General features: G+C 41.8%; 2 protein-coding genes across 6 annotated transcripts in view; one reads left to right on the top strand and one right to left on the bottom strand.

Annotated features, from left to right (window-relative positions):
- The first annotated feature begins 2,264 nt into the window (after positions 1-2,264).
- Ambra1 (autophagy and beclin 1 regulator 1) overlaps positions 2,265-27,955 on the top strand; it is a 153,238-nt gene continuing 127,547 nt past the window's right edge. For 2 of the 4 annotated variants that reach the window (XM_010612464.1, XM_010612465.1), the window contains exons 1-7: positions 2,265-2,518; positions 3,014-3,072; positions 3,722-3,905; positions 5,852-6,024; positions 7,142-7,208; positions 7,774-7,920; positions 8,191-9,227. In XM_010612464.1, coding sequence (XP_010610766.1) covers positions 2,384-2,518; positions 3,014-3,072; positions 3,722-3,905; positions 5,852-6,024; positions 7,142-7,208; positions 7,774-7,920; positions 8,191-9,227 — 1,802 coding nt within the window. In that variant the 5' untranslated portion in view covers positions 2,265-2,383. Of the gene's footprint in view, positions 2,519-3,013; positions 3,073-3,721; positions 3,906-5,851; positions 6,025-7,141; positions 7,209-7,773; positions 9,228-27,955 lie in introns of all 4 variants that reach the window. The other 2 variants (XM_010612462.1, XM_010612463.1) reach the window with 1 other exon arrangement.
- Positions 27,377-27,676, bottom strand: LOC104854117 (ribosomal biogenesis factor-like). 2 transcript variants are annotated; one of them, XM_033756802.1, is made up of 2 exons: positions 27,557-27,676; positions 27,377-27,439 (listed from the first exon to the last, which is right to left on the bottom strand). In XM_033756802.1, exons 1-2 carry the CDS (start codon positions 27,674-27,676, stop codon positions 27,377-27,379), a joined length of 183 nt encoding a protein of 60 aa, XP_033612693.1. The 2 variants fall into 2 exon arrangements, with proteins under 2 accessions (XP_033612693.1, XP_010610763.1); XM_010612461.1 differs by having other exon boundaries at positions 27,377-27,676.

A 27,955-nucleotide genomic window follows, 5' to 3' on the forward strand; every position in this document is an offset into this window, starting at 1 on the left:
TTTCATGTTGCACTGTTAAGACAAAAGACCCTCAAAATGTTTCTTATGACTTTTCTATTTTAGATAAAAGAATTATAGAAGTGAACTAATAGAAACTGTATTTCTTGCACCTTCGTGGTTAGTAATTATTCATTTATATGGCAGTTTGACTGAAGGGCAAACTGGGCAGGTTTCATGTCCAGATTTTTGGTCCTAAACCAGAGTTTAGGGTTACCAAGGACATTATTTCCTTCCATTATTTATCCATAGCCTCTGGAGGAGGTTGACATACAGTCCATGTTGACATTCCCTCCTTCCCTCCCTCCCTTCCTGGAATTGAATGCATAGCCTTCCTACTGAGCTGTATCTCCAGTTCTTTTTTTGTTTTTCACTTTAAGAGGAGGTCTCACTAAGTCACTAAATTGCCCAGGCTGGGCTTGAATTTATGATTCTCTTTTCTCAGCCCCCCAAAGTGCTGGAATTACAGGAATATCACCATTCCTGGCTGACATTTTAACTGTGTATATATTTATGTTGTTCAGTGATGAATGATGAGCATCTGGGTTGTGGCTCAGTGATAGAGCATGTGCTTAAGCCTCGAAACGTCTTTACTGTCAAAACAAGATGAAACAAAACAGAAAAGAGTGATGGGAACTGTATCATGAGGATATAGCCTTAAATTTGTTTCTTTGACATTTGATAGGGAATTATGTGCTGTAAAAGACTAGGAATTTGGGAGTTTCTTACTGTGAAATCTTTCTGACTTTCTAAGTTTTTTTGAGACAGGGTCTCACCATGTAGTTGAGACTGACCTGGAACTCACTGTGTAGCCCAGGCTGGTTTTGAACTCACAACGATCCTCCTGCCTCAGCCTCATCCTCTCCCCAGTGCTGGGATTACAAGTGTGTGCCACCACACCCAGATCTATGTTTTAAAAAAGAAAAGTTCTAGGGCCAGTGATTTGGCCCAGTGGTTCTGTTGCCTGTCTCACAAGTTCAAGGTCCCAAGTTCGATCCCCAGCACAAAAAACAAAACAAAAAACCCGAAAAAAACAAAATTTAAAAATAAAAGAGAAAAAAATCAGAAAAATGCCTTTAAAAATTATTACATCGCCTGTACCTCCCACATCTTTTTATTCCCTTTCCTTTTGAAAAAGATCTATTACCCTTTTTTCTATTATCTGTCTTTTACTTTGTTCTTTATTTACATTTTAGGTTTCTTATATAAGAGAAATTGTGGTATTTAAACTTGTCTGATTATGGTCTCAAGGTGCATCCATTTTCCTTCTCTATGGTGGAGTAGTACTCCATTATGCATAAATACCACATTTTCTTTATCTATTCATCTGTTGATGGACATATAAGCTGCTTCCAAGATTTAGTATTTCTTTTGTATCATTTTCCCCAAGTTTTTTTGTTTTTGTTTTTATGATTCTGGGGATTGAACCCCAGGCCTCATGACAAGCACTCTATATCTTCTGACCTTCCTCCAGGACCCACCCCACTTCCATGAGGTCTTGCTGTGTAGTCTAAGCCATATTTGAACTCAATATGTGGCCCAGGCTGGCCTTGTAATTGTGATCTTCCTGTCTCATATGCCCAAGTGCTGGGATTATAGGCATGTGCTGCCACTCCTGGCCTAAGACTTTTAAAATTATTATTTTTAATAGTCATGGAAATGCTGTGCCCAGGATGGCCACAGAGTCCTAGCTAGGCTCAAGCAGTTCATCTGCTTCAGCCTGTACTGTACCTGGCTTTCCAAGGTACAGTATTTTAAAAATTTCTCCTCTCTCCTTCCCTCTTTTTTTCTCCCTTTTTTGTGGCTCTGGGGGATGAACCCAGTAGTACCTCTGTACACTAGGAGGCACTCTACCCTGGTCTACACCTGTAGGCAGGTTTTAGACCCTTTTATTAGGAACAAAGCTTTTTCCTTCCTGATGAAAGAATAACAACAGAACAACTGCTTAAGAAAGTGGTATGTTCTTGATGTGTGCTTGGTACTGTTATGGAGGCTATGGAGGATGAATTAAATTTAAAAGAAAACCTCTGAGGGGCCGGGGATTTAGCTCAGTGGTTTGGTGGCCTGCCTCGCAAGCACAAGGACCCGAGTTCGATATCCGGAACCAAAAAAAAAAAAAGAAAACCTCTGAGAAAAAGACCTTTTCTGAGTAAGTGTCTTTAAATAGGAAAAGACAGTTTTCCTCTTTGAGCTGTAATTGTATTTGCAACAGGAAGCATCTCTGGTTGAGGAATAAGAATTCTCTGACATGATTTTCCATTCCTTAGATTTCCATGAGGACAACTGACAAGGACCTGAATGGCCTCATTTTAGCTGCTTCAGTGTGCGGAGCTTTTCCTTGCTCCCTCGTGTGTGGTGTCTGGGGTGACACTGGCTACTGAGCACCATGAAGGTTGTCCCGGAGAAGAATGCTGTCCGGATACTCTGGGGCCGGGAGCGGGGCACTCGGGCCATGGGAACCCAGCGTCTCCTGCAGGAGCTGGTGGAGGATAAAACCCGCTGGATGAAATGGGAAGGCAAGGTGAGAGATGTGGCTGTTTTTTGTTTTTGTTTGGTTTTTTGAGACAGGGTCTCACTATGTAGCCCAGGTTGGTCTCGAACTCACAGTGATCCTCCTGCCTCAGCCTCCCGAGTGCTGGGATTACAGGCATGCGCCACCACGCCCAGCCAAATGTGGCTGTTTTTGATATAGCATTTGTAGGGTTAGCAGTAGGATGGGCTCTTAGGATGGGGGAGAGAATTGTAGTCTAATTCATGTAGGAGAATTGATATATCTGACTTGCGGGGGTCGGTTTACAAATTTGAAAGACTTTAAGGGCTAGAAATATCTTTTCCTTTAGAGATTGACCTTTTTCCTGAAGGTAATTTAGATTTATCGCCTTCAATTTGCAGCTTGATAATTGTCTCCAGTTTTTTAGCTGATACTGTGAATGCTAATCTAGAATGGTTCACGTGCTTTTCAGATAGGCAAGCCACAGTTTATAAATAATGTATTTTAACTTTTTTTGTCTTGCAGAGAGTAGAACTGCCTGATAGTCCACGCTCTACCTTCTTACTGGCTTTCAGCCCAGACAGGTACCTAGTACTTATCTGTAATTTAACCTTAAGAGTTGTGATAGCATTACTTCCTGTGTCTTTGGCCTGGGCTGATCTTCCAGGTTAATCCCCAGAGACTCTCTGAAGTGCTGTATAGACAGAGCTTTGCTAGTGTATCTGAGAAGAAAAGAAAGTAGATGAGCAGTGCAATCAGAAAGGTAGTGAGAGTAAAGTGAACAAACAGTAAAGTACTCTACGGACAGCAGAGATCAGAATGTGGAAAGCTTCTCAGCAATAGTCCTTTGCCTGAGTGATACAGGCCATGATACAATGGCATGGTGACTTTTGTAGCTGGAAAAACCACCTCTGAAGGTGGTATGTGTCATTTGGGGACAGTGTAGGAAAGCCAGAAGCTTTTAAAGATCAGACTGGGCCGGAGATTTAGCTCAGCAGTTTGATGGTCTGCCTTGCAAGTGCAAGGACCCGAGCTCAATCCCTGGTACCAAAAAAAAAAAAAAATAAGTAAATAAAAAATAAAGATCAGACTGATTCTGTTGCATGTAGATATGCTGTATTAATGCACAAGGCCTAGTTTCATCGAAGCTAGAATAGGGGAAAGTCCAAAGCTGATAAAGCTTGTTATAATCCTATGTGCTTCTTGATTCATTCCTACTCTTTGATTCCCTAGGACTCTCTTGGCCTCCACCCATGTAAATCACAATATTTACATTACGGAGGTGAAGACAGGCAAGTGTGTTCATTCTCTTATTGGACACCGCCGAACTCCCTGGTGTGTCACTTTCCATCCCACCATCTCAGGCCTCATTGCTTCTGGCTGCCTAGATGGGGAGGTTAGGATTTGGGATTTACATGTAAGTATTCTTTGCTTAACTACCTTTTTCTTGGGTATTCTGAATACAGATACTTATTTGCATTCATTTCTTAATCCTGGAAGAGAAACTAGCCAGGTTTTAAGTACTTTAATTGAGTATATGGTAGTTATTACCTACTTAATCAGTAGAAATTGGTTCATAATCTTTCATTCTAAAATAACAACTCAGCATTGAGGTGTGGTAGTGCACACCTGTCATCCCAGCACTTGGGAGACTGAGGCAAGAGGATCACTGAGTTTGAGGCCAATCTGGGCTATCGTGAATTCAAGGGCAGCCTGAACTACATGTGAGGCCCTGTCTCCAAAAAAAAAGAAAGAAAAGAAGAAAAAGCATGCTTATTATTCCTCCGGCCCTTTGTGACATATACTACAAGAGGCTCTGGGATGCATTCAGATGGATTCTGTTGTCTTAGAGCAAAGATTGTACGGTACTCTGACTGTGATTATCAAAGCAAGATGCCCCCTGTCCTATTTACTGGCTAGTGCATTGTTGTGTGCCATGTTGTGCATAGAGCTTGAGGGATTTTTGTTTTTTAGGGTTTTTTTGGAGGGACTAGGTAGCCTAGAACTCATGATCCTCCCATTTAAGCCTCCCAAGTGGTGTTACTAGTTGTGCTGTCCTATGCGTGGCTCTAGCTTGGAGTTTTTGTAGGTTTCAGAAACATGAACTAAAGGAATACCTGCTTGTAGACTGTAAATGACTTGAACTGAGCTGTGAGTAATATTTATTTATTTTGGTAGCGGGGATTTAACTCAGGACCTTGTGCTTGCAACAAGAGTAGTACTTATCTGAAATTAGTAGAACAGTCAGATTGCTGATCTTGTACATTGTTTTTATGGAGAACTTTTTGTTTGTTTGTATGGGTACTAGAGATTCAACCCAGGGCCTTCACACTGAGCTATATTCCCAGGTCTAGTCTAGTTTTTTTTTAGGTACCAGGGATCGAACTCAGGACCTTGCGCTTGTGAGGCAGGCGGCGGAATAGTTTTCTTTTTTATTTTGAGACAGGGTCTTGTTAAGTCACTAAATTGCCCAGACTAGGCTTGAACTTGGGATCTTCCTTCCACAATCTCTGCATTGCTGGGATTATTGCAAGTGTTGTATACCACCACCCCTGTCTTACAGAGGCATATTTAAAGTAGGCCTTATAAGTAGTCATGTTATCTATTTTAATTTTTTGGGGTACTGGCAACTGAATCTGGGATGTTTAAACCACACTAGATCGATGGCCCTTTTTGTTTTGAGACATCACCTTGCTGCATTGCCCAGGTGGGACTTGAATTTGTCTCAGCCTCCCCGTTGCTGGAATTACATGCATATACCACTGATATTTATTTACTTATTTACTTACTGGTATTTATTTACTTATTTATTTATTTTTGCAGTACTTAGGATTGAACTCAGCAAGTGATATATGCTATATATCCAGCCCCCCCTTTAGGTACTGGGGCTCAAACTCAGGACCTTGTGCTTGAGAGGCAGGCAGCGGCACCGCTGAGCTAAATCCCCAGCCCATTTTTCTTGGTTTTTTTTTTTTTTTGTTTTTTTTTTGTTTGTTTGTTTTTGGTTTTTTGAGGTAGGGTCTCACTATGTAGTTGATACTGACCTGGAACTCACTATGTAGCCTAGGCTGGTCTTGACCTCACAGCAATCCTCCTGCCTCCGCCTCCTGAGTGCTGGGATGACAGGCATGCGCCACCACACCCAGCTTTCTTGTTTTTTTGAGACAGAGTCTTGCTATGTGTAGTTCAGGCTGGACTTGATCTTGAATCTTCCTGCTTCAGCCTCCTGAATAGCTAGGAGTATAGGTTTGTGATACCATGCCTGGCTTCATTTTATCTTTAATGAAGTGTTCTTGAAGTTGACTGTCAGCAGTCTGTTGGCAGTTTGTAACCTCAGAACATTTGGGATTGGTTCATTTGCAGGGTGGCAGTGAAAGCTGGTTTACAGATAGCAACAATGCCATTGCTTCCCTGGCTTTCCACCCTACGGCCCAGCTCCTGCTAATTGCTACTGCTAATGAAATCCACTTCTGGGACTGGAGTCGACGGGAGCCCTTTGCTGTGGTGAAGACGGCAAGTGAGATGGAGCGGGTCCGGTGAGTGCCTTGCCCCACCAGGCCTGGCATGGCAGAGAACGTTGCACAGGTGTATCTCCCTCAGGGCAGCTACCAGGGCAGGTTACTAGCCCATGGCTCTTCTTTATTTTTTTAAGCCTGATTTTTAATGTGCTGAATAGTCAGGTACGAAGCAGTTCATTTTGTTCATTTCATTTGTCTTTTCCTGGGCTTATGTTCTGGTCTCTCTGGACCAGGGTCAGTATAGCATCTTTTTTTACGTTCAATGCCATCAGTGTTTAGGATTTCCCTATTTGAGGAAACCTGAAAGAAGTTCAGGAGTTGTTTTAGAGCTTTGTAAGTGATTGCTCATCCTTGGTTGTCTGTGTTATCAAGCTGAAAGATAGAACTGTAACCATGCAGCAGGTCTGCTCAGAAATTTTTTTTTTATATCTCAAGATCAAAACATACACAATAGGCAGGGCATGTAGCTCAGTGGTAGAAAACTTTTCAACATGCAAGAGACCCTGGGTTTAAAAAAACAAAACAAAAAAAACCACAAACCAAAAAAACAACAAACATTGCCTGGATTAAATTTGGTGCATTGTCTTTTTAAATTTTCATATTTTAGCTTAATATACTTTCAACTATTGTCACTTGACGTTGAGAGTGTTTATTGTTACCAGAGTGCCTACCTCTTGCCAGTGTGCTACATGGTAAGGGAAGAATTGAGCTGAGGTAGGGTATGTAAGCATCTCTGCTTTACTATTAGGATGGGCTCTTAGAAATGGGCAAATGGAGCCAGGGATTTAGCTCAGTGGTGCTGCCGCCTGTCTTGCAAATTCAAGATGCTGAGTTTGGTCCCCCATACCAAAAAAAGAAAAAAGAAAAAAAAGAAATGGGCAAATGTATGCTTAATGTAGATGCTTCTTTGGATGCACACTTGCCTCTCAAATGTGAAATTGTTACTTTTTGTAATATTCCTTTATGCTCACAAGAAGTATGGAGCTCATTTTGATCTCTTCAAAAGTCTTGAAAACATGAAGTAGTTGCCAGGCAATCGCACAGTTATCAGTAACCATTGCTGTAAATGTGAACACAGTTTTCTTCTCAGTTAACATAATCTCTCTGTGTTTCTCTGTGTCTTCTGTGATTTCAGTCTGGTGAGATTTGATCCACTTGGACACTACTTACTCACAGCAATCGTTAACCTCTCTAATCATCAGGTAAGAGTCCGGAAGTTCCAACTCCACCTCAACCGTGAGTTCTTTTCTAAAGTAGAGCTCTTAATTCTGATTATATTGGATTTTAATTCTTAATACCGAAGTCTTCCTTTCCAGTCAAGACTTAAGTTAGCTTCAGACTTCATAGTCAAAAGTTCCAGCCTTAATTTTGGCAGCAGACTGAAACCCCTGAGCAGTTGCCTTACTAGAAGTAGCCCTTGTCATCATCAGGCAGTGTTGGATAGCCTGTCACTGGTGCATCTCTGGCTGGTTGATTTTTTTTGTTTCCCCCTGCTGCTTCCATGTCACAGAGGCAGACACCTTCAATGGGAGAATTGATTTGCTAGTTGTACTCAGATTGCTAATTGGAAATGAATAATTTAATACTGTACCGATGATTCTGAATCTGCAGCCAGTTACTGTAGTTCTCAGTATTTAGGGGTGGAGATTTATTGACTGTCTGTGAAGGTGCTTCTCCTTGGATGATTGTCAGTAGTTCTTGATTTACTTGGAGGTTCTACCTAACTGTCTTGCTGTATCCTTTGCCCCATGCTGGTCCACGTTGCAGGGTGATGACGAACCAGAAATCCCCATAGATGGAACAGAATTATCTCACTACCGCCAGCGTGCCCTCCTGCAATCACAGCCAGTTCGCCGGACGCCTCTCCTCCACAATTTCCTGCACATGCTGTCCTCCCGCTCCTCTGGCATCCAGGTGGGAGAGCAAAGCACAGTTCAAGATTCTGCCACCCCCTCACCCCCACCGCCTCCCCCTCAGCCCTCCACGGAGCGCCCCAGGACTTCCGCTTACATCAGGCTCCGACAGCGGGTCAGTTACCCCACCACAGTTGAGTGCTGCCAGCACCCTGGGATCCTGTGCCTTTGCAGCCGCTGCTCTGGCACTCGAGTTCCTTCCCTCTTGGCACAGGACAGTGTCCCCCCTGCTTCTGCCAGAGCTACTACCCCTTCCTTTTCTTTTGTACAGACCGAGCCCTTCCATCCCCCGGAGCAGGCTTCATCAACGCAGCAGGACCAGGGCCTCCTGAACCGGCCGTCTGCCTTCAGTACAGTCCAGAGCAGCACTGCCGGCAACACACTCCGCAACCTCAGTCTGGGACCCACACGTCGTTCTTTGGGGGGCCCTCTGTCTAACCACCCTTCTAGGTATCACCGAGAAATAGCTCCTGGGCTGACAGGATCAGAGTGGACTCGGACAGTCCTCAGCCTGAACTCCCGCTCCGAGGCGGAGTCCATGCCCCCACCCAGGACCAGTGCCTCCTCTGTGAGTTTGCTTTCTGTGCTGAGACAGCAGGAGGGTGGCTCTCAGGCATCTGTATACACATCAGCCACAGAAGGGAGGGGCTTTCCAGCATCGGGGTTGGCGGGTGAGTCTGATGGAGGGAATGGTTCCGGCCAGAACAATTCAGGCAGCATTCGCCATGAGCTTCAGTGTGATCTGCGTCGCTTCTTTCTGGAATATGACCGGCTGCAGGAGCTGGACCAGAGCCTGAATGGGGAAGCTCCTCAGACTCAACAAGCCCAGGAAATGCTCAACAATAACATTGAATCTGAGAGGCCAGGGCCTTCCCATCAGCCGACCCCACACAGCAGTGAAAACAACTCCAACCTGTCCCGTGGCCACCTGAATCGCTGCCGCGCTTGCCACAATCTCCTGACCTTCAACAATGATACTCTGCGCTGGGAAAGAACCACACCCAACTACCCATCTGGTGAGGCTAGCTCCTCCTGGCAGGTCCCTAGCACTTTTGAGGGCATGTCATCCAGTGGCAACCAGTTGCCACCTCTTGAACGTACTGAGAGCCAGACGCCCAACTCCAGCAGGCTGGAGTTGAGTACCTCTGCTAGTCCACAGGAGGAGAGGACTGTAGGGGTGGCCTTTAACCAGGAGACAGGCCACTGGGAGAGAATTTATACCCAGTCCAGCAGACCTGGAACTGTAGCACAGGAGGCCTTACATCAGGATATGCCGGAGGAGAGCTCTGAGGAAGATTCCCTCAGGAGGTAAGCAGTTGCTGTCCTGCCTTCTCCTGTGTCCCTGCCTTTTCTCCTTACATCTCTTCCTTCAGCCTTGTAGACTTGTGGCTCTGTTGGAAGTATCTTGGGCCCATGCATCTGGTTCTGATCTCCCCATTGCACCATCTTGGAAAATTTTGCTGTGGTGGTAAAGCTAGGATCAGGCCTGGTGGTATGAGTCAGTTGGCTGTGCTAGCTCTGTTTCTGGCGAACTGAAGGCTCTGACTTTAGCCTTGAAAGGAGAGCAGAGATGAGTTTAGAAAGGCACAAGGAGACAAAACCATTGAATTTCTGTGTCTTGTCTTTCAACCTTCTTGAAGGTTTGTTTGTGTGGATCTAGCTTTGTGAGATAAAATGTCCTAGAGTATCTAAGAATAGGTAGTGAAAGAGAACCCCTTTGTTCAGATTTGTGTATTGGATGGGCCTGTCTTTGGTTGCATTGCTAATTCTTAATCATTTGGAACAAGGAGTTTATGTGTGCACATGTGTCAGTGCCGGGATGTAGTGTGTGTACTTCAAAGTTTAAGATTGTTTTTACAGATACATGGGGGATTTTTGTTGTTTGTTTGTATTTTTGGGTGCCAGGAATTGAACCTAGTGCCTTGTGCATGCCAAGCACAAGCTCTACCATTGAGTGACACCCTCAGCCCCAGGATTTTTTTTTGGTACCAGGGATTGAACTCATACCTTATGTTTGCAAGGCAGGTGCTGTGCTGCTGAACTAAATCCCCAGCCCAGCCCCAAGATTTGTTGAATGGGCCTCCAAGATCGCCATTCATCTTGGGGGTAGGGAAACAAGCAACTTGATGGAAGCCCTCTCTATACACAGATTGGCATAGCAGCCAACTACTTCATGAAAGAAACTGTGGGCGTAGTTGATCACCCACTACAAGTTCCCTGTGTGGATATGTGCTCATCTAACTTGATTTATTAGGGACTTCTTTCTATAATTTTGTAAAGGTCAAATCTAGCATAATCACCAGCTCTCAGAATATGCCTATTGGATCCAGACAACATATTATATCCTTTGTTGAAGCTTCTGAAATTTCTCTGACATAACAAGGATGGGAATATAGATTGTGCACATAATGCACTTGTTATTTTGAGAGAGTGTTTTAGACAGTCACTCAGTCAATGAGCATGAGTTGAATGGCTGTAATGTTTTCCATTCTGTGCAAGGCACTGTGCCCACTGGAGTCTACAGTTTTGTTGTGGACACAAGACTTATTTACATAACATTTATTAAAAGTGTAGACAGTCACATGGTTCCTTGTATGGAGATTAAATGTAGTCTAAGCAAACAAAAACCAACAAAAATGTAGTCTAATTTCAGAAAAAGGGAAGTATCATCAATCAGGGTTTTACAAAATCTAGTTGAAAGATGGAAAGGATTTGAAGAAGGAAGATCTTTCTCTTTTAGGGGAACAGCGCATAGTAGAGAAGGAAAGTGTGTGGTATGTCTGTAATGGCAAGCAGTAACTGAGGCCTAAGGAGGGGACATTGAGGAGCTTGGCTGGCTGTGAAAAGTAGACACAGTAATGGAGGTCACTCTGCCCTAATGAGTTAGACCGGTCTTGGGCAAGCAGCTCTTCTATTCATGGGTTTGGAATATTTTGTCTTGCATGCTAACCCATATCGGGAGCCTGGGACTTTGTTCTTCTTGTGGAGAGCAAGAAGGCATCTGGGTATATTAAAGACAGTGAGTGTTGAGAGTTGAGATTGTCTTTAGCTATGCTCTAAGCTGCCTAGCAGACCTTGCCTCCTAGTCCAGGAGAGCTTCCATTCAGAATTTATCTGCCCTGTTCCCACAGTACCTCTTCATGTACTGTGATCAGTTAAAAATAAACTCAGCCATAGGGGGCCAGGGATTTAGCTCAGAAGGTCCCAAGTTTGATCCCTGGTACCACAAAAACAAAACAAACAAAAAACTCCACAGGGCTGGGGATTTAGCTCAGTGGTTCTGCCGCCTGCCTTGCAAGCTCAAGGTCCCAAGTTTGATCCCTGGTAACGGAAACAAACAAACAAAAAAACCCCAAAACCATAAAAACTAGCCAGGCTTGAAATCCTGATACTCTGGGAGGCTGAAGCAGGAGAATCACAAACCCAAGCCCAGCCTGGGTAATTTAGCAATTTAGTAAGGCCTGTATCAAGTGTTTAAAAAGTCTAGGGAGCCAGATCTGGTAATGTACGCCTGTAATCCCAGCACTCGCTCGGGAGGCTGAGGCTGAAGGATGTTGAGTTTGAGATTAGTCTGGGCTAACTAGTGAGACCTTGTTTCAGAAACTCAAAAATTAAATAAAAATAAAACCTAAGAACCTACTAAGGAGGTATCAAAACTTTTCATTCAATTTTTTCCCTAGTGATGAAAACTAATTTGTATTGTGGTTTAAGTAAAATTTAAGCATCTAAAGATGTGGATTGTCAAAAATGAAGTCCCTTGCCATTTTGCAATAAACAATTTTATATGCTTTTTGCTCTTTTCTTTTAAGATATACAAATAATGCATAATTCATTGTAAAATAGTATAATTGTAGGTACATTGTGGAGTCCCTTAAATGAGCTAAGATATGGTACACAGTAGGTGCCAACTGATGACTCAAAAATGAAGTATCTTGTAAAGCGTTCTTAGTGCACACATGCTAGAGAAGGGCCGCTGCCTCATCCATCAGCTGGCTTGCGTTCTGTGTGAACTACTTTACAGCAGGTCTGATCAGTGGTATTGGGCTCATCTTCTGTGACAGTCAGGCCTTGCTTCTACTTCTGTCCAGCAGATGTCACTGTTGGGCTGCTGCTGCTAGGTTATGATGGCTGGGAAGAAAAGGTGTCCTTCCTGTTTGTTTGGGAAGCTGGAGCTCATAACAAAGCCTTTTCTGTAGGTGACTGTTGTTTCTAGTGAGTGGAGTGATTGTACTTGAAGGGTTTGTTTGTTTTGTTTTGTTTTTTTAACGGGGATTGAATTGACCTTGTGCTTGCAAGGCAGACCTTAGAACCACTGAGCTAAATACCCAACCCTGGGAGAGGGTTTTGTGTCTTTGGTTTTGTAGGGGAGATATGCTAAGGAGGTGTATTTTGATTCTTTGTGCTGAAGAGATAATTACTAGTGTGTGCAAATAGTGAGTCTTAATAAGCACACAATGTGGGGCCGGGTGTGGCGGCGCATGCCTGTAATCCCAGAACTCAGGAGGCTGAGGCAGGAGGATTGCTGAGTCCAAGACCAGCCTGGGCTACATAGTAAGTTCCAGGTCAGTCTCAACTACATAGTGAGACCCTGTCTCAAAAAAACCACACTGTATTTTGATGTAGCTCTGTGCTGCTTAATAGTAATAACAAGTGCAAAGTTTATTTTCTTTGGCCTGTGGGCAAGACAGGGAGAGGTTTCTGTGTAGACTGAGTGCACCTTACAAATTGGATGACTGGTCCTTTGCTTCACTACCAAAATCTGGTAATTTTATTTTGTTGTTGTTTTGGGGTTTTCTGTCAAGAGTTTAGGAAGAGTGAGCCTGTCTCAAAAAAACCACACTGTATTTTGATGTAGCTCTGTGCTGCTTAATAGTAATAACAAGTGCAAAGTTTATTTTCTTTGGCCTGTGGGCAAGACAGGGAGAGGTTTCTGTGTAGACTGAGTGCACCTTACAAATTGGATGACTGGTCCTTTGCTTCACTACCAAAATCTGGTAATTTTATTTTGTTGTTGTTTTGGGGTTTTCTGTCAAGAGTTTAGGCTTCAGAAGGAAAAGAATAGGGGGTTGTGGCTTCTTAGAGTAGAAGTTTCTTGGCCTTTAAAGGTTTGTTCTTAGCAAAAAGAAAATTTTGAAATGGCATCTTAAAACCAGAGGAGCTTGCGATCAGGCATGATAATGCATGGCTGTAATTCCAGCATTTGAGAGGCCGAGACAGGAGGATCATTGTGAGTTTGAGGCCAGTTTGGGTTACATAGTGAATTCAAGAATAGCTGGAATTCATAGCAAGACTTTGTCTCAAAACAGACATACAACAAAACCCTAACTAACAACTAGAGAAACTCAGAGCGTATTTAGTCTGGTCTGTCTCTCCCTTTCCCCCAGTACTGGGGATTGAATCCAGGGCTTCATGCATGTCAGGCAAGTGCTGTGCCACTGAACCTCATTCTTAGTTCTTGTTTAATTTTATTTTGAGAAAAGGGCTTTACTAAGTAGCATAGGTTGGCCTAGAACTTACTATCTATCCTTCATCTTCATCATTCATAGCTGGATTTGACACAGTTGTAACATAGAGACCATCATAGAATTGGGGAATATGCAGAATCCTGGGCCCTTAACTGGTTATTTATTACAAGATTGATGTGTATGCTTTTTAAAGGCAGTCAAGAACCTAAAAAACTATGACTCTTTATTTAGGCCTATAAATTCCCAATAAATAACTAAAAGTAAAACAAAGTTTGATTTCTGTTCTGTAAAACTGCAGGTTAATGCCTTTTCAGTTCTCTGTACAGGCTTCTTTTTTTTTTCATTTTTTGGGTACTGGGGATCCAGGTATGGTGCCAATGAGCTAAATCCCCAGCCCAATTTACCTGTTCTTAAGACACCAGGGTAAGAGGTTTACAGGGACATTTGGCTGTGTCCAGAAGTCTTCAGTCATCATCCTAAATCTGTGATCGATCACCTGGATTTTAGTAAAAGCAGAGCTCGATATGACTAAAACCATTATAGAAACAATCATTTTATGGGAATGGAATCACCTTTCAAGCCATGAGGACTGAAACCAGGACTGAGGTAATGAACTGGACCACAGCCTAGCAGTTAGTTTTTAAAAGCTGACCTTCTTTATTGTGGGTGGCCACATGGCTCCCTGATCCACCTCACCCCCACCCCCACTCTCCCAGTACCAGGGCTTGAACTCAGGACCTTGTGCTTGTGAGGCAGGCATGGCACCACTGAGCTAAATCCACAGCCCTGACACTCTGATCTTAAGTGTGTACCCTCCACCTGCTCAAGCTGGAGTTCTTTTTTATTTTTATTTATTTTGTTGTTGTTGTTAAGGGCTGACTTAGCATTTTCTCTTTCTTATTAGAGCATTTCGCCTATACATTTGTGCTTTAGCTTTAATTTCCATTATCACTAAAAGCAGGGTCCTATGATAGCCAGGATTACAGGTATGTGCCACCACTCCCAGCTCAAGTATTTTTCAGAAAATTTAGATACAAAAAGAGGAAGAAGAAACATTATAGAGGTGTACAGTATTTGTAGCAAAGGTGAGATTTGAACTCTTGAATCCTGAAGAGGGCACCCTTTTCTCCACTTTCTTTGACATTTGTGCTTTCATATGGCCCAATTCTCCTAAAATCCCTGTGGCTTATGTAGCTCATTTACATGAAGGAGCTCTCCAGTGAATTCTCATGGTAAGAAATTGGAGATCTGATCGATAATTTGTAATTATTATTTCTGGGTAGAAATGTAACTGATGTGACATTTCTAGGAGAAACACTGTTGTAGTTACTTGCTCTGGGTTCTACATTGTTGAGTCCATATAAAGTGGTCCCAGATAGATCAGTGGGAGATAAAAATTGGTCTAAATCTCCTCCAGCTAAATGGTTTGTGCATTCCTTCTCTAGATGCATGACAAAGCATCAGAGCTAGAGTGTTTTAGTAGGTTTTGACTGTGTTCTGGAAATTGATGTCCTTTTGAGTTTTATTTCTGCCTGATGATGGATACAGACTGGAGAATCATGTTGATAACCATAGCATTAAAATGTGGCCTGCAACATCCAAGGAGTCACATATTTCAAATAAGGCCTTAAATGATTATGTAAAGAGCTGCTGAATGAATGGATGGATGTTCTTAGCAGGTATATATCTCCCAACTCAAAAGTTTTTTACCAAAACTATGAGGAAGGGTGAGTCTGAAACCTTGTTAACAATGTTTGCTTGGACCTTGATTTTGCTGCTTATAAAACTAATGCAGATTTATAGTATTTACAAAAAGTCAAACATTTGAAAAATGTGCAGTTATAGAAAGTGTCCTTTGCAGAACCACTGCTCAGAAATAATTACTGAAAGCAGTTTGTGTTAACTCCAGAATTTTCTATGCAAATGAAAGCATTTCTTCCCTTGTTGTGAAAATGATATCCACCAAAATTGACTAATCTTTATTTTTTTGTTGTATTTTATATATCATGGCATATGTCTGACTTATCTAACAGTACATATACACAAGTAGAAATATATATTTCATAATGGTAAAATATTGCGTGCGTATGATTAATCAGTCTGTCAGTAGGGTTTGGATGGTTTGTCTTTTTCTGACAGTGTTAGGTCATCTTTGCATATGCATGCAGTGTCTCTAGAGGATGAATGTCTAGAAGTGGAATTGCTAGGGCCAAAGAGTGTGAATGTTAATAGTAAATGAAAATAGAGTGAATTACTACTAACTGAAGATGTGTGAAATATTTATTTCTTGCTTTATTTTACTGAGCATAATTTCTTTTTTTTGGTACCAGGGATCGAACTCATGACCTTGCACTTGCAAGGCAGGTGTGGTGCCGCTGAGCTAAATCCCCACCACCCCATAATTTCATTATTTTAATTATAAACTTCTAATTTTTTGGGGGGAGCCCATAAGGTCTTAAGTTTCTCAGTGGGTAAATGCTTCCACCATTGGATTTTCAAGAACCTCTGCCTCAAGGCTGAGAAAAACTTGTTTTATTAATTCTAAATATTTGCCAGTAGAAGGTGTTATTGTATGGTATTTTCCTTTACTACCATGCTTGTATGAGGAAAATAGCTGTTTTCAGTCTTTGATACTTACCCCTAAGTCCTCTGTCTTTTTAAATGTCTGAGAGAACTGAGGCAGTTCTTTGCTTATCATAAGGCAGTGAGTGACATTTCGATATTTTCTTGTCATCCACTCTGTTAGGGATTCATTTCTCTATGGCAATATAGGAATGAGAGAGGAAATGAAGGTACCATTGCTATTAGCATTCCCTGCTTTAAACTTGCTATTTTTTTTTCAGCCGGGCGTGGTGGTGCACACCTGTAATCCCAGCACTCAGGAGGCTGAGGCAGGAGGATGGCTGTGAGTTCGAGAACAGCCTGGGCTACATAGTGAGTTCCAGATCAGTCTCAATTACAAACAAACAAACAAAAAAGAAAAGTTGCTTTTTTTTTGGTTTTTGGTTTTTTTTTGTTGTTGTTGTTGTTTGTTTGTTTGTTTTTTGGTACCAGGGATCGAACTCAGGACCTTGTGCTTGCAAGGCAGGCAACAGAACCACTGAGCTAAATCCCCAGCCCTAAAGTTGCTATTTTAAAAAATTACTTATAAATTTTGGGACAGGGTCTTGGTAAGTCATTAAATTGTTCATGCTGGGCTCTAACTTCTGCTCAGCCTCCCAGAGTGCTGGGATTATAGATATGTGCCACCATACCTGGCCCCTTGTTAATCTTTCTTGCCCTTGCTGCTCACCTGCCCACCTAAGTTACTCTATATTTCTGTTTCTGCTTTTCTGCTGGAGGTTGAACCCAGAACCTTGCATATGCTAAGTAGATGTGGCACTGAACTATATTTCTTACCCCAATCACTCTGTTTTGGGTATTTTTGACTTCTGAGTATGGTCTTTGCTTCTATCTTCTTTTTTTTTCTCTCATTGAGTTTATTGGTACATTTTATTTTATTTTTTTCAGGTTTAATTGAGTTTATTGGTACATTTTAGGGATACAGTACACTTACATTCATTGTTGGGATCTTGTACCTCCATATGGCAAGTCTTGGTTCTCATTTTTTCCTCTTGTCCCTGCCCTCCCTTCACCCCCTCCTCCCGTCCCCATCTACAAGCACTTTATTTCCATCTTTTCTTTATCTCACATTTTTTTCTTTTACCTTATTTCCCTTCCTCTATCCATCCTACCTTCCCTACACCTTTAGCCCCTTTCTTCCCATTTCACAATGTCAGTAATCTTACTAGGATCTTATGTATTATTGCAGTTTATTCACATCAGAGAAACTATTCGGTATTTACACACGTGTGACTTATTTATTTCACTTAGGAGTGTATCTTCAGTATGTATCCATTTTCCTATGAATGAATCTATTTTCTCATTGTTTATGGCTGAGTAGTATTCCATTTTATAGAAGAACCACATCTTCTTTATCCAGTTTCCAACTGATGGGCAAATGGGCTGTTTCCAAGTTTTAACTATAATTACATACTGTGCCGCTATAAACATGGGTGCGCATACATCACTGTGATATGATTCTTTTAGTTCTTTTGGAAAGATACCCAGCAGAGGGATGGCTCGGTCAAATGGAACTTCTAGTCCCAGCTCTTTGAAGTATCTCCATATTGATTTCCACAGTGCTTGCACCAGTCTGCACTCCCACCAACAATGGAGAAGGGTCCCTTTCTCCTCACAACCCCGCCAACATTTGTTATTGTTTGATTTCTTGATAGCAGCCATTCTTTGTGGGGTGAGGTGGAATCTCTGTTGTTTTCATCTGCATCTCTCGAAAGTTCTAGTCCCAGCTCTTTGAAGTATCTCCATATTGATTTCCACAGTGCTTGCACCAGTCTGCACTCCCACCAACAATGGAGAAGGGTCCCTTTCTCCTCACAACCCCGCCAACATTTGTTATTGTTTGATTTCTTGATAGCAGCCATTCTTTGTGGGGTGAGGTGGAATCTCTGTTGTTTTCATCTGCATCTCTCGAAAGACCAATGATATTGGTACATTTTAGGTATACAGCACAGTTGCATTCATCATTGGGATCTTGTACCTTTACAAGACAGGTCTTGGTTCTTTTGCTCTATCTTCATCAGTTGTTTGCAAACTTTTTCTCTAAAAAGACAAGATAAATATTTACAAGGTGAATATTTTAAGTTTTGTAGGTGATACAGTTTTTCTTTTAACTACTCAAGTTTGCTCTTGTAGCACAAAAATCATCCATAGATGATACATAAATGAATGAGTGACACTGTCTGCAAAAAACTTGGGGTTTCAAAGGAAATTTGATTTTATATAACTTTTACACATCATGAAAAAATTGTTTGATGCTTTTCAACTGTTTAAAAGTGTAAAAAGCTTGTGAGCTATACAAAAGCAAGCAGTGGGCCAGAGCTGTCCCTCAGACTATGGTTGGCTGACCCCTGCCTCATATGGACTCATTTTGGAAGATAAGGTGCCAGAGTAATACAAGGCTTTCTGACAGGGCCCAGAAGAGGTTGGTCTGGGCCTTCTGCCCTTGTCTCTGTTTTCTTGCTCTGAACTGTGGACTAGATGCACAAGTATGGACACCTGTGAAATAATTTGATGATGAAAATCAGGGATAAGTATGGCAAGAATCCCTTGTTTTCTGTAACATCTGCCCTGGAGCAAGGTCCTCTGGCCTCTCATAAGCCTTGGCACTCCTGTACAGCCTGCTCTGGTTGGGAGCATACTAGCCACCAGGTCCTGTAGGCGGTGTGCCTGACACGCAGTCCTTCTCTCAGTGCAGGTAAGATTTTGAGCCAGTCACCCTCATCATCCCTCCTGGGATGAATAGGGTTCTGAATGCACACTGCAACAAAAAAAGATGTGATCACCTTGGCAGAATCAAGGAGGTTGGACTACAGCATCTCCTGTGTGTGTGCTGAAATCCTGGAGAGCAGTTTCCCATGCATTTGTCCTTCCCCCTTCCGATCAGAGCGGCACTCCAAGGGGTGCGTTGGAGGTTATTTCAAGACAGTAACACCAGGTGTAGGGGGTTCTGTTTGCATAATATATTTTATTTATTTTAGTCAGTCTTAGCCCATTAAGGCTATGTGGTAACTTAATGCCCTTTTCCTCTGCTGCAGCAGAGGATGTGTGAAGTTTTTTGCCTCTTCTATTTTCTCCCTGCCCTACACCTGTTCATATCAGTGTCCCAGCTTCCTGTGTTTCTTCCTGCTTTACCCCATGTGTCACTTCACCGAAAAGATGAATTTTACCCATTTCTTTGTTCTGGTAGCAGATACAACCTTTTTCTCTCTTTTTTTCCCTCAGGTGTGACATAGATCTCAGCAATTTTTCAAGTGTATAGTGCAGTATTATTAATTATGTGCATGTTGTACAACAGAGCTTGAGAAGTCTTTCCTCTTGCATGATTGAAACCGTGCCCATAGAAGAACAGTTTAGTGAGCCCCTGGCAACTACCATCCTACCTGTGTTTCAGTGAGTTTGGTTACTTTAGTAGTTTTGTTTTGTTTTGATAGTGCTGGAATGCTGGAGATCAAGCCCAGGACCTTGCGTATGCTATAAGTGCAGTCATGAAATATTTGTCATTTTGGATGGCTTATGTGAGTTAGCATAATATCTTCATCCATGTTGTTGGGTGTGTCAGAATTCCTTCCCTCCCTCCCTTCTTTCCTTTCCCTTCCCTTCCCTTCCCTTCTCTCCCTGTCCCTTCCCTTCCCTCCTTTCTCCTCCCCTCCCTTCTCTCCCTTCCTTTCTTCCTTCCTGAGACAGGGTCTTGATATGTAGTTCAGGTTGGCCTTGTGCTTCCTATGTAGCCCAGGCTGGCCTCAAACTCAGTGATCCTCCTGCCTCAGCCTCCCAAATGGTGTGTACTACCACACCTAGCTCCTTCTTAATTTTATTTATTTATTTATTTATTTATTTAGTACCAAGGATTGAACTCAGTACCTTATGCTTGTGAGGCAGGCATCAGCACCACTGAGCTAAATTTTTTAAAGCCTGAATAATTTGTCAGATTTTCTTTATCTGTTCATCTGTTGATAGATATTTACACTGTTTCCACATTTTGGCTATTGGAAGTATTGTTGCATTGAATGTGGGTATGCACGTATCTCCTGAGACATCCTGTTTTTAATTTGTGGGCTAGAAACTAGAAGTAGAATTGCTCGATAATATAGTAGATTTGTTTTTAATCATTTAAGGAACTTCCATACCATTTTCCTTAGTGGCTGCACTAATTTACAGTCTTACCAGCAATGCACAAGGGTCAAGACTCCTTCCCTTCCTTACTCATTATTTTCTTTTTTCTTTTTCCTTTTTTTAATTCTTATGGGTATGAGGTGATAAATAACAGCATTTAATTTGTTTTAATGTTTTCTCCTGATAACTAGTGACAATGAATATCTTCATGTGCTTGTTGGTTGTATCATTGTTGGAGAAATATGAATTTTAATATTTTCACCTTTGTTTAATATATTTGGGATTTTGTTGTTGTTATTGAGCTGTATCAGTTCTTTGTATATTCCCTTTGGGATTAATGCCTCGTGTGGTATTTGGATGGCAAGTATTTTCTCCCTTTCCGTGCATGGGTCACCTTCATGTACTGAAGTTTTTAGGTCTCATAGAGTTCCATTTGTTTTTGCTTGTGCTTTTTTTTTTTTTTTTCCATACCGGGGATCGAATTCAGGACCTTGTGCTTGTAAGGCAGGGGGCAGAACCACTGTGCTAAATCCCCAGCCCATTGCGTTTGCTTTTGATATAACATCTCAGAAATCACCATTCATTCCCATGTCATGAACTTTTCCCTGTGTTTACTTCTAGGAGTTTTATAGTTTTATTTATTTATTTATTTATTTATTGGTTTTTTTGAGACAGGTTCTCACTATGTAGTTAAGACTGACCTGGGCTGGGGATTTAGCTCAGTGGTTCTGGCAGGTGTCTCACAAGGGCAAGGACCTGAGTTCGATCCCTGGTACCAAAAAAAAAAAAAAATAGCTGGGCGTGGTGGCGCATGCCTGTAATCCCAGCACTCAGGAGGTTGAGGCAGGAGGATCGCTGTGGGTTCGAGTCCATCCTGGGATACTGAGTGAGTGCCAGGTCAGTCTCAACTACATAGTGAGACCCTGTTTCAAAAACAAAAACAACAACAACAAAAAGACTGACCTGGCACTCACTATGTAGCCCAGGCTGGTCTCAGATTCACAATGATCCTCCTGCCTCAGCCTCCTGAGTGCTGGGATTATAGGTGTGCACCATCTCCCCTGGCTTTATAGTTTTGTTTTATAATCCATTTGGAGTTAATTTTTGTACCTGGTGTAAGATAAAGATCCATCTTTGTTTTTTTTGTATGTGGGAACCAGTTTTTCTAGCACCATTTGTTGAAGCGACTATTATTTTCTGCGGTGCAGTTATGACAGCTTTGTCAGAGATGATTTGGCCATATACCTGAGCCCTAAGTTCTGGTCTATTCTGTCCCTTTGGTTTGTGTATCTGTCTTTATTCTAGTATTCAGAACACTTAGAGAGTGACTGTTTTTCAGAGATGTCTTCCAGGGATAGTTAGCTGTTTTTGTTTTCAGTACCAAGAATTTAACTCAGGATCTTGTGCTTGTGAGGCAGGTGCAGCCACCACTGACCTTAAATTCCCGGCCCTACCTGGCTTTTGAGTTAAGATTCTGTTGCAGGATCCTACCTCTTCAATTTTTTGGCCAGCCTAATTGGCCTACCTATTTGGCCAGCCCCTGGTTCTTCGGTATAGTATGATTTATGACTCTTAGGGAGTCTTAGTCTTGGCACACAAGGAAAAACAACTGATTAGAACAATTCTGTCACCTTGGTGAAAGTAGTACCATCAGCAATAACAATAGCATCAAACACAGCCTAGAAAATGACAAATTGTGGTAGCTATTAATTTCTCACCTTTAACCATATGAACTAGATTTGTGATTATGTAACAAAAAACCAAACCAGAAAATTGTATACGGTAAATATTCCGTCAGTATGGTGATTTTATCTTCAGGGGAGAAAATTTAAAGAGTTGGGGGAAAATATAAAGAAATAGAAGAAGAGGAAGAGATTAGAAGCAAGGCTGGAGGACAAAGGAAGATTATGCAAACTTTGGGAACCTGGTGAAGAAGACAGGAGGGAAAGAAGGAAGAAATAAAGCAAGAACAGAACAGTAGGACAATGATGAAAAAACCAGAAACTTTGTGTTCACATGTATATTAAAATAACAGTCAAGAAAAAACAAAAACAGAAAAGAGGGGGAAAAAGGTCCAATTAAAAGTGTGTCTCTGCTGTCACTGATAGACAAGTTGGCTAGTCAGAGCCCTGATCTACTATGTTGATTAAGCTCAACAAGCCAGTGTTAGATTAATCTCAGCAAGCTCGCTCCTTTAGTTCTGAAGCTCGGGCTGTCCAGCTGGAACCCAATTTGTTCAGCCCGCAATACTCTGTGCTTCGTGTTGGCTTGAATTTGATTCTCTGCTGGTTTGGCTCCTTGACCTCCTGCCAATGTAAACTCAGTTCCACCTCACCAAGCTCAGATGGTCCTTTCCAAGATGACTGTTGGCCGGTTGCCCTCACCTGGGGGAACACCTGAATCCATGTAACTCACCAGCCACTGCAGTCTGCTGTGTCCACTTATGCACTCCCCTGGTAAATCTCTCCATAGAGGCCTTTGGGGCCGCCAGTAGTTACCATATACCTGCAGCTTTGAGCCTCCCCTACCACGTGGTGAGTCGGGCTTAAGGAGAAAGCACCACTGGCCACCTCCTTCTCCATTGAAGTCTCTCCTTGTTCTCCCTGTGGGCTTCAATTTTCACTTCAGATCCTTGCCAGGTTCTGGGGACCCACTTCCCTCATTCTTGTCTTCCTCATGTCGCTATATTCCAGTGTCTGAAAACCAAATCCTGTATGTCTGTCTTGACATCAGTACCATACTGTTTTGGTTACTGAGCTGTACCTTTGTAATATACGGTGATACCTGGTTGTTGAATTCAGTTTGTTCCAGATTTGTGCTCAAACATTGAACAGTTCAAGAACTGAACATATTTTTCCCATAAGAAATAATGGAAAACCAAATAATTGGTTCTGAGGCCCAAGAATTATACTTATAAATTCATTTTTCCATGACTTTAACCTATTTCTCAACGACTCATTTCTTTTTGGTTTTTTTTGGTTACAGAGATTGAACTCGGGACCTTGTGTGGTGTGGTGCCACTGTGTGAAACCACTGGCCCTCAGTGATTTCTTTCTTTAACTCTATCGTTGTTCTCACAGTTTTCCTCTTAGCTTTATAGCTGGTATCACCAGCTTTCTTTGGAGCCATAGTTGTGATATTTTACAAAAATAAAGTGCACAAGAGCACGGTGACGAATGTTGTAACACACCAACACAAGCACTGTATGTTGTCTGGGTAAGAATAGCACTTAGACTGAACTGTACCCCTTTGTGTCCACAGTAAGACACAACACGTGCATCACTCTTGGCCTGTGCAGGTTTTTTGAAGTTGGATTTTGCTTTGACTAGCTAGCAAAATTAAAAACACCAAGATTTTTTTTTCAAGCTTTCCTGTTTGAGTAGTGGAAAGTTTGAGTTTGGAGCTGTTTCAGACTATCACTGTATTTTGAAATCTAGACCTGTGAAATCCAGCTTTGTTCTTTCTCAAGATTGTCTTGACTGTTTAGAGTCCTTTATAATTCCATAGAGCACACTGGGGATTTAGCTCAGTGGCACTGCACCTGCCTCAAAAGTGCAAGGTCCTGAGTTCTACCCCTGGTAGCCTCCCCCGCCAAAATCTGTAAAATTCATACAATTTTAGGACTTTTTTCTATTTCTTTTTCTTTTGTTTTTGTTTGGGAATGAAACTTGGGCCCTTGTGCTTGCGAAGCAGGCACCAGAACCATTAAGCTAAATCCCTGGCCCTATTTCTTCACCAAAAAAAAATATAATTGAGGTGTTTTGTTTATTTTTTTTGTTTTTTGTTTTTTTTTTTGGTACCGGAGATCAAACTCAGGGCTTTGCACTTGCAAGGCGGGTGGGAGCTTTTGTAGGGTTTGCATTGAATCTAGATTGTGTTGAGTATTATGGACATAATAACCGTATTAAGCCCTCAAGTCCATGAACATGGGTTGTCTTTCTCTTTGTGTCTTCTTTAATTACTTGAAACAGTGTTTTATAGTTTTCAGTGTACAAGACTTCTGTCTGTTGTATTCCTAAGCATTTTATTCTTTTTGATGCTGTTGTGAGATGGGTTTCTTAATTTTTTGCAGATCTAAAAGTTTAAAATGTAAATCAAGAAGGAATTTTTTTGTTTGTTTTTTTGCTTTGTTTGTTTTTGGCATTAAATAAAGCTGACTTTCACTTTGTCTCCGAGGCTCCTGGTGCGCTTTCATTGTTTTTTTGCTTTGTTTTGGTACTGGGGATTGAACTCAGGACCTTGTGTTTGCAAGGCAGGCACAGTGCCATTGAGCTATATCCCTTGCCCACAAGAAGGGATTCTTGAGTCAGGCATGGTAGCACATGCCTGTAATCCCAGCACTTGGGAGGTGAGGCAGAAGCATTGCTAGGTGCCCAGCCTGGGCTATGTAATGAATTTAAGGCCAGACTGAACTACACAGTGACCCATTGCAAAGGGTTCCTAGTATAATGCAGAGGGTGTCTCAGCTCCTCTCCCCAAAAAGGGATTGTACTTTTTCCTTTAAACTTTTCCAATCTTCTTAATTTCTTTCTGTTTTGTTTGTTTGTCTTGGGGTTTTTTTTTTTTGTACTGGGGAATCAAACTCAGGTCCTTGTATTTGCTCGGCAGGCACGGTGCCACTGAGCTACAATCCTTGGCCCTTATAATCTTGTTTCTTTCTAGAAGTTCAGAACTTCTTTGCCTGCTCTTCCTTTTCCTTTGGTTTTGTTCATTTTCAGAAAAATTTCAGGTAGAGATTGGGTTGGTCATTTTCTGTAGAATCCTTGAAAGGACCTAACATAAGCATCCTAATAGAGTTGCTGAATTTTCAGTCTCATATAGAGCTACTAACTTTGATGACTATGTTGGTGATAATATTTTCCACGTAGTAGGGTCAGAGGAAGAGGTAGATATTTCAGAATATGTTGATTGTGAAGACCTGCATAAGCGGTAGAAGTAACTTTTGGAAAGCTCGTGGGAAAAATTTTGGTTGGTGTTTCTCAAAGTTTGGTCTCAAGACCTGAAACATCTGTAATTCCTGGGAACTTGTTAGAAATGCAGGTTTCTTGTTCCATTTCAGATGAGATGAATCAGAAATTGAGAAGAAGGGGAGGCAGAGATAGCAGTCTGTGAGTGCTTTAACAAACTCTCTAGGTAGTTTTGTTGCACAGTAAGAGAAAACTAGTTCAGACCGCTTAGGACTGCTTTTTTAAAAAAATCATATTGGTGTATTTATATGTAAATACAAAACTATCATGTAAGATATTGAATATGAACATTATAATTATTACTGAATCTGACTCGGTCCGTATATTAAATACAAAATGAAATGATGGTAAAAAATAAGAGTAAGAGTATATACATTCAAAGATCTTATCACTGTATGAAATTACTGAGGTCTGATCAGTTGCCAAACTGATCTTTCTATACTCGGGGGGGGGGGAAAGTTTGGGAATTTCTGGGATTCTCCCGGGAATGTAGAATGTTCGGGAGTCTGGATTCCACCCCTAGCACATCAGGCTAGGGGTACTACGAGCAGGGAGGGACAAGTTGGATGGATGGGACTAACAGTGATTGCTGGGGACCACCTCACCTGGCTGGGTTATTATACTTTTTATTAGCACATAACCCACCCAGTTGAAGCTCTAGGGTGTGGTAGATGAACAGACAGGAAGAATTGGACATCATAGTAGACAGGGTATAAGGAAAGGAACCTTCTAGCATAAAAAAAAAAAAGAAAGAAAGAAAAAGATAAAGTGGGCCTGGTTTGTCATCCTCCTTCACCCAGGTATTCTCCTGGTGAATTTCTCTCTCACACCTGGAGTCCCTTCCTTTCCTACTGAGACTTTGTATTGATTGATTGTTTTTGGCTCTGGCTGCTAGATTAGTCATTTCTACCCCCAGTCCTCCATTTTTAGGGTTTAAGAGGAAAGGCAGGTTCTGGAATCACAGTAGGGGAGACCATCTAGGAGCTCTTGCATACTTCTCCCACCCATCCACCCCAAATCCCTCATATTATTCTAGGATCCCTTTCCAATGGTAATTATTGTTTACCTTTTTTCTTTGTTCCTGTCCACTTTGACCAAATGATGCTTTCTTTTATTCTTTGCTTCCTTAGATTCCCTTTCTTTCTTCTTGTAACTTACTCAAAGTTGAACAGCAGTATCTTCTTAAGTCATGGCTGGCTCCCCTGAGTAACCTTAGGTAGCCTCTCTGGACCTCAGTTTCTTCAAATTATAAAATTGTTGTTATTGGGCCGAGGATTTAGCTCAGTGGTTCCACCACCTTCCTGGCAAGCACAAGGTCCTGAGTTCAATCTCCGGTACCAAAACATAAAATAAAACAAAATAAAATAATTGTTATGAAGGTTGGGGGGAGTGCAAGGTGAATTTGTGCACACCTTGAGTCCCTGCTACTTGGGGAGCATAAGGCATAGGATCACTTGAGCCCCGCAGTTCAAAACCAGCCTGGGCAACACAGCAAGATCCCATTTCCTTTTAACATACTCCCTGAATATTGTTTTCTTTCCTATCTGCTCATATCAGTTTCTAGACTTTAGGCTTCCTCAGGTATTCATGAACTCATGCGTTGTCAAACTGGAGTGAAGTAAGTAGAATGGAGGTGCTTTCAAAGGGAAAAGCAGGGCTGTTGTTAATGCCTGAGGCTGTTTAGTCCTGTTAGCTATTTGCAGCAGACCAAAACGAAGATTGTTTTAGAAAGTTCTGATATAAAATGTAGATTGGTCGATAGTAAGAGAGTAGAATGTTATCCTAATTTCTCCTGAGCTTTTAATTCTTTTTACAAAAGTTGACAGGGTCTTGCTCTGTGCCCACGCTACAATTCTTTGAGTTTTAGGTTCAGTTGATCTTCCTACTTCAGCCTCCCAGGGCTCAGCTGGGACCCACAGGTGTGTGCCCCCTTACCTGGCTTCCCGTACTGTTTTTTAGTGCTTTGTCTCACATCTTGAGAATGGAGAGAGCACAAATAGCCTGATGTTGCCAAAATCTAGGGCCACCCTCTACATGGAAGGGGAGACATCCCATGCTGAAGTATTTATTTATGGTAAATAGGGATCCTGATTGAGATAGGTAAGAAACAGCCAGTCTGTATCTCTCAGTTAACACTGACCCTTCTGACTTCAGGCTTTACACACAGCGAGCAAGTTTGCGCGATTCTTACTGTTACCATCTCTTTTCAGATGTCTTTTCTTTTCTTTTCTTTTTTAAAATTGTATAAAATACTTAGTTGTTTGGGGGAATTTGATAAATCTTCATTGTACTACAATTGAGCCATTAATGTTGCAGCTTCATTAACATTAACTGGTTTATTTTTATGATGCTGCTGATTATTCAGCTCTTTCTCCAGCGGTTCAAGAGTAAGCCTTTTTGAGAAGTTTGCAAGTTCCTTCTGAATGTTTATAAAAGCATCATTCATTCTACGAACTTTTTCATCATTTACAGTGTTTATCTTTTTAAGATTAGTGGTGACTGGTTTTGCTTTGTTTTGGGATTTAAAGTTTTGGCTGGCTATGTGAAATACGTTCCTGGACTTCTTCCCTCTTAATTTGTTCTTGGCCATTGTCGAAAAGTTTCATCAACTTTTCACCAGACCTTTGATATCTACATGCTGCTCAGATGTCTTTTCTTTCATTCTTTTTTCCTTTGTTAGTCAAGGTTACTTTGAGGAGAGATGTGGATACTTTAGGGCTATAAGCTAACTTCAAGGAATTGGTTCTTTTTTTTTGGAGCGGGGAGGGGTTTGAGACGGGGTCTTGCTGTGTAGTTCAGGCTGGCCTGAAATTCAAGGCAAGCCTCCTGGGATTAAAGGCATATGCCACGATGCATGGCTATTTTGGGT

The sequence above is a fragment of the Fukomys damarensis genome, unplaced genomic scaffold, assembly GCF_012274545.1.
Source record: "Fukomys damarensis isolate Sample0158 unplaced genomic scaffold, DMR_v1.0_HiC HiC_scaffold_27, whole genome shotgun sequence".
NCBI classification, from domain to species: Eukaryota; Metazoa; Chordata; class Mammalia; order Rodentia; family Bathyergidae; genus Fukomys; species Fukomys damarensis.

Coding starts and splice junctions, on each gene's coding strand:
- LOC104854117 (XM_010612461.1), bottom strand. CDS start 27,676: ATGGCCAAGAACAAATTAAGAGGGAAGAAGTCCAGGAACGTATTTCAC.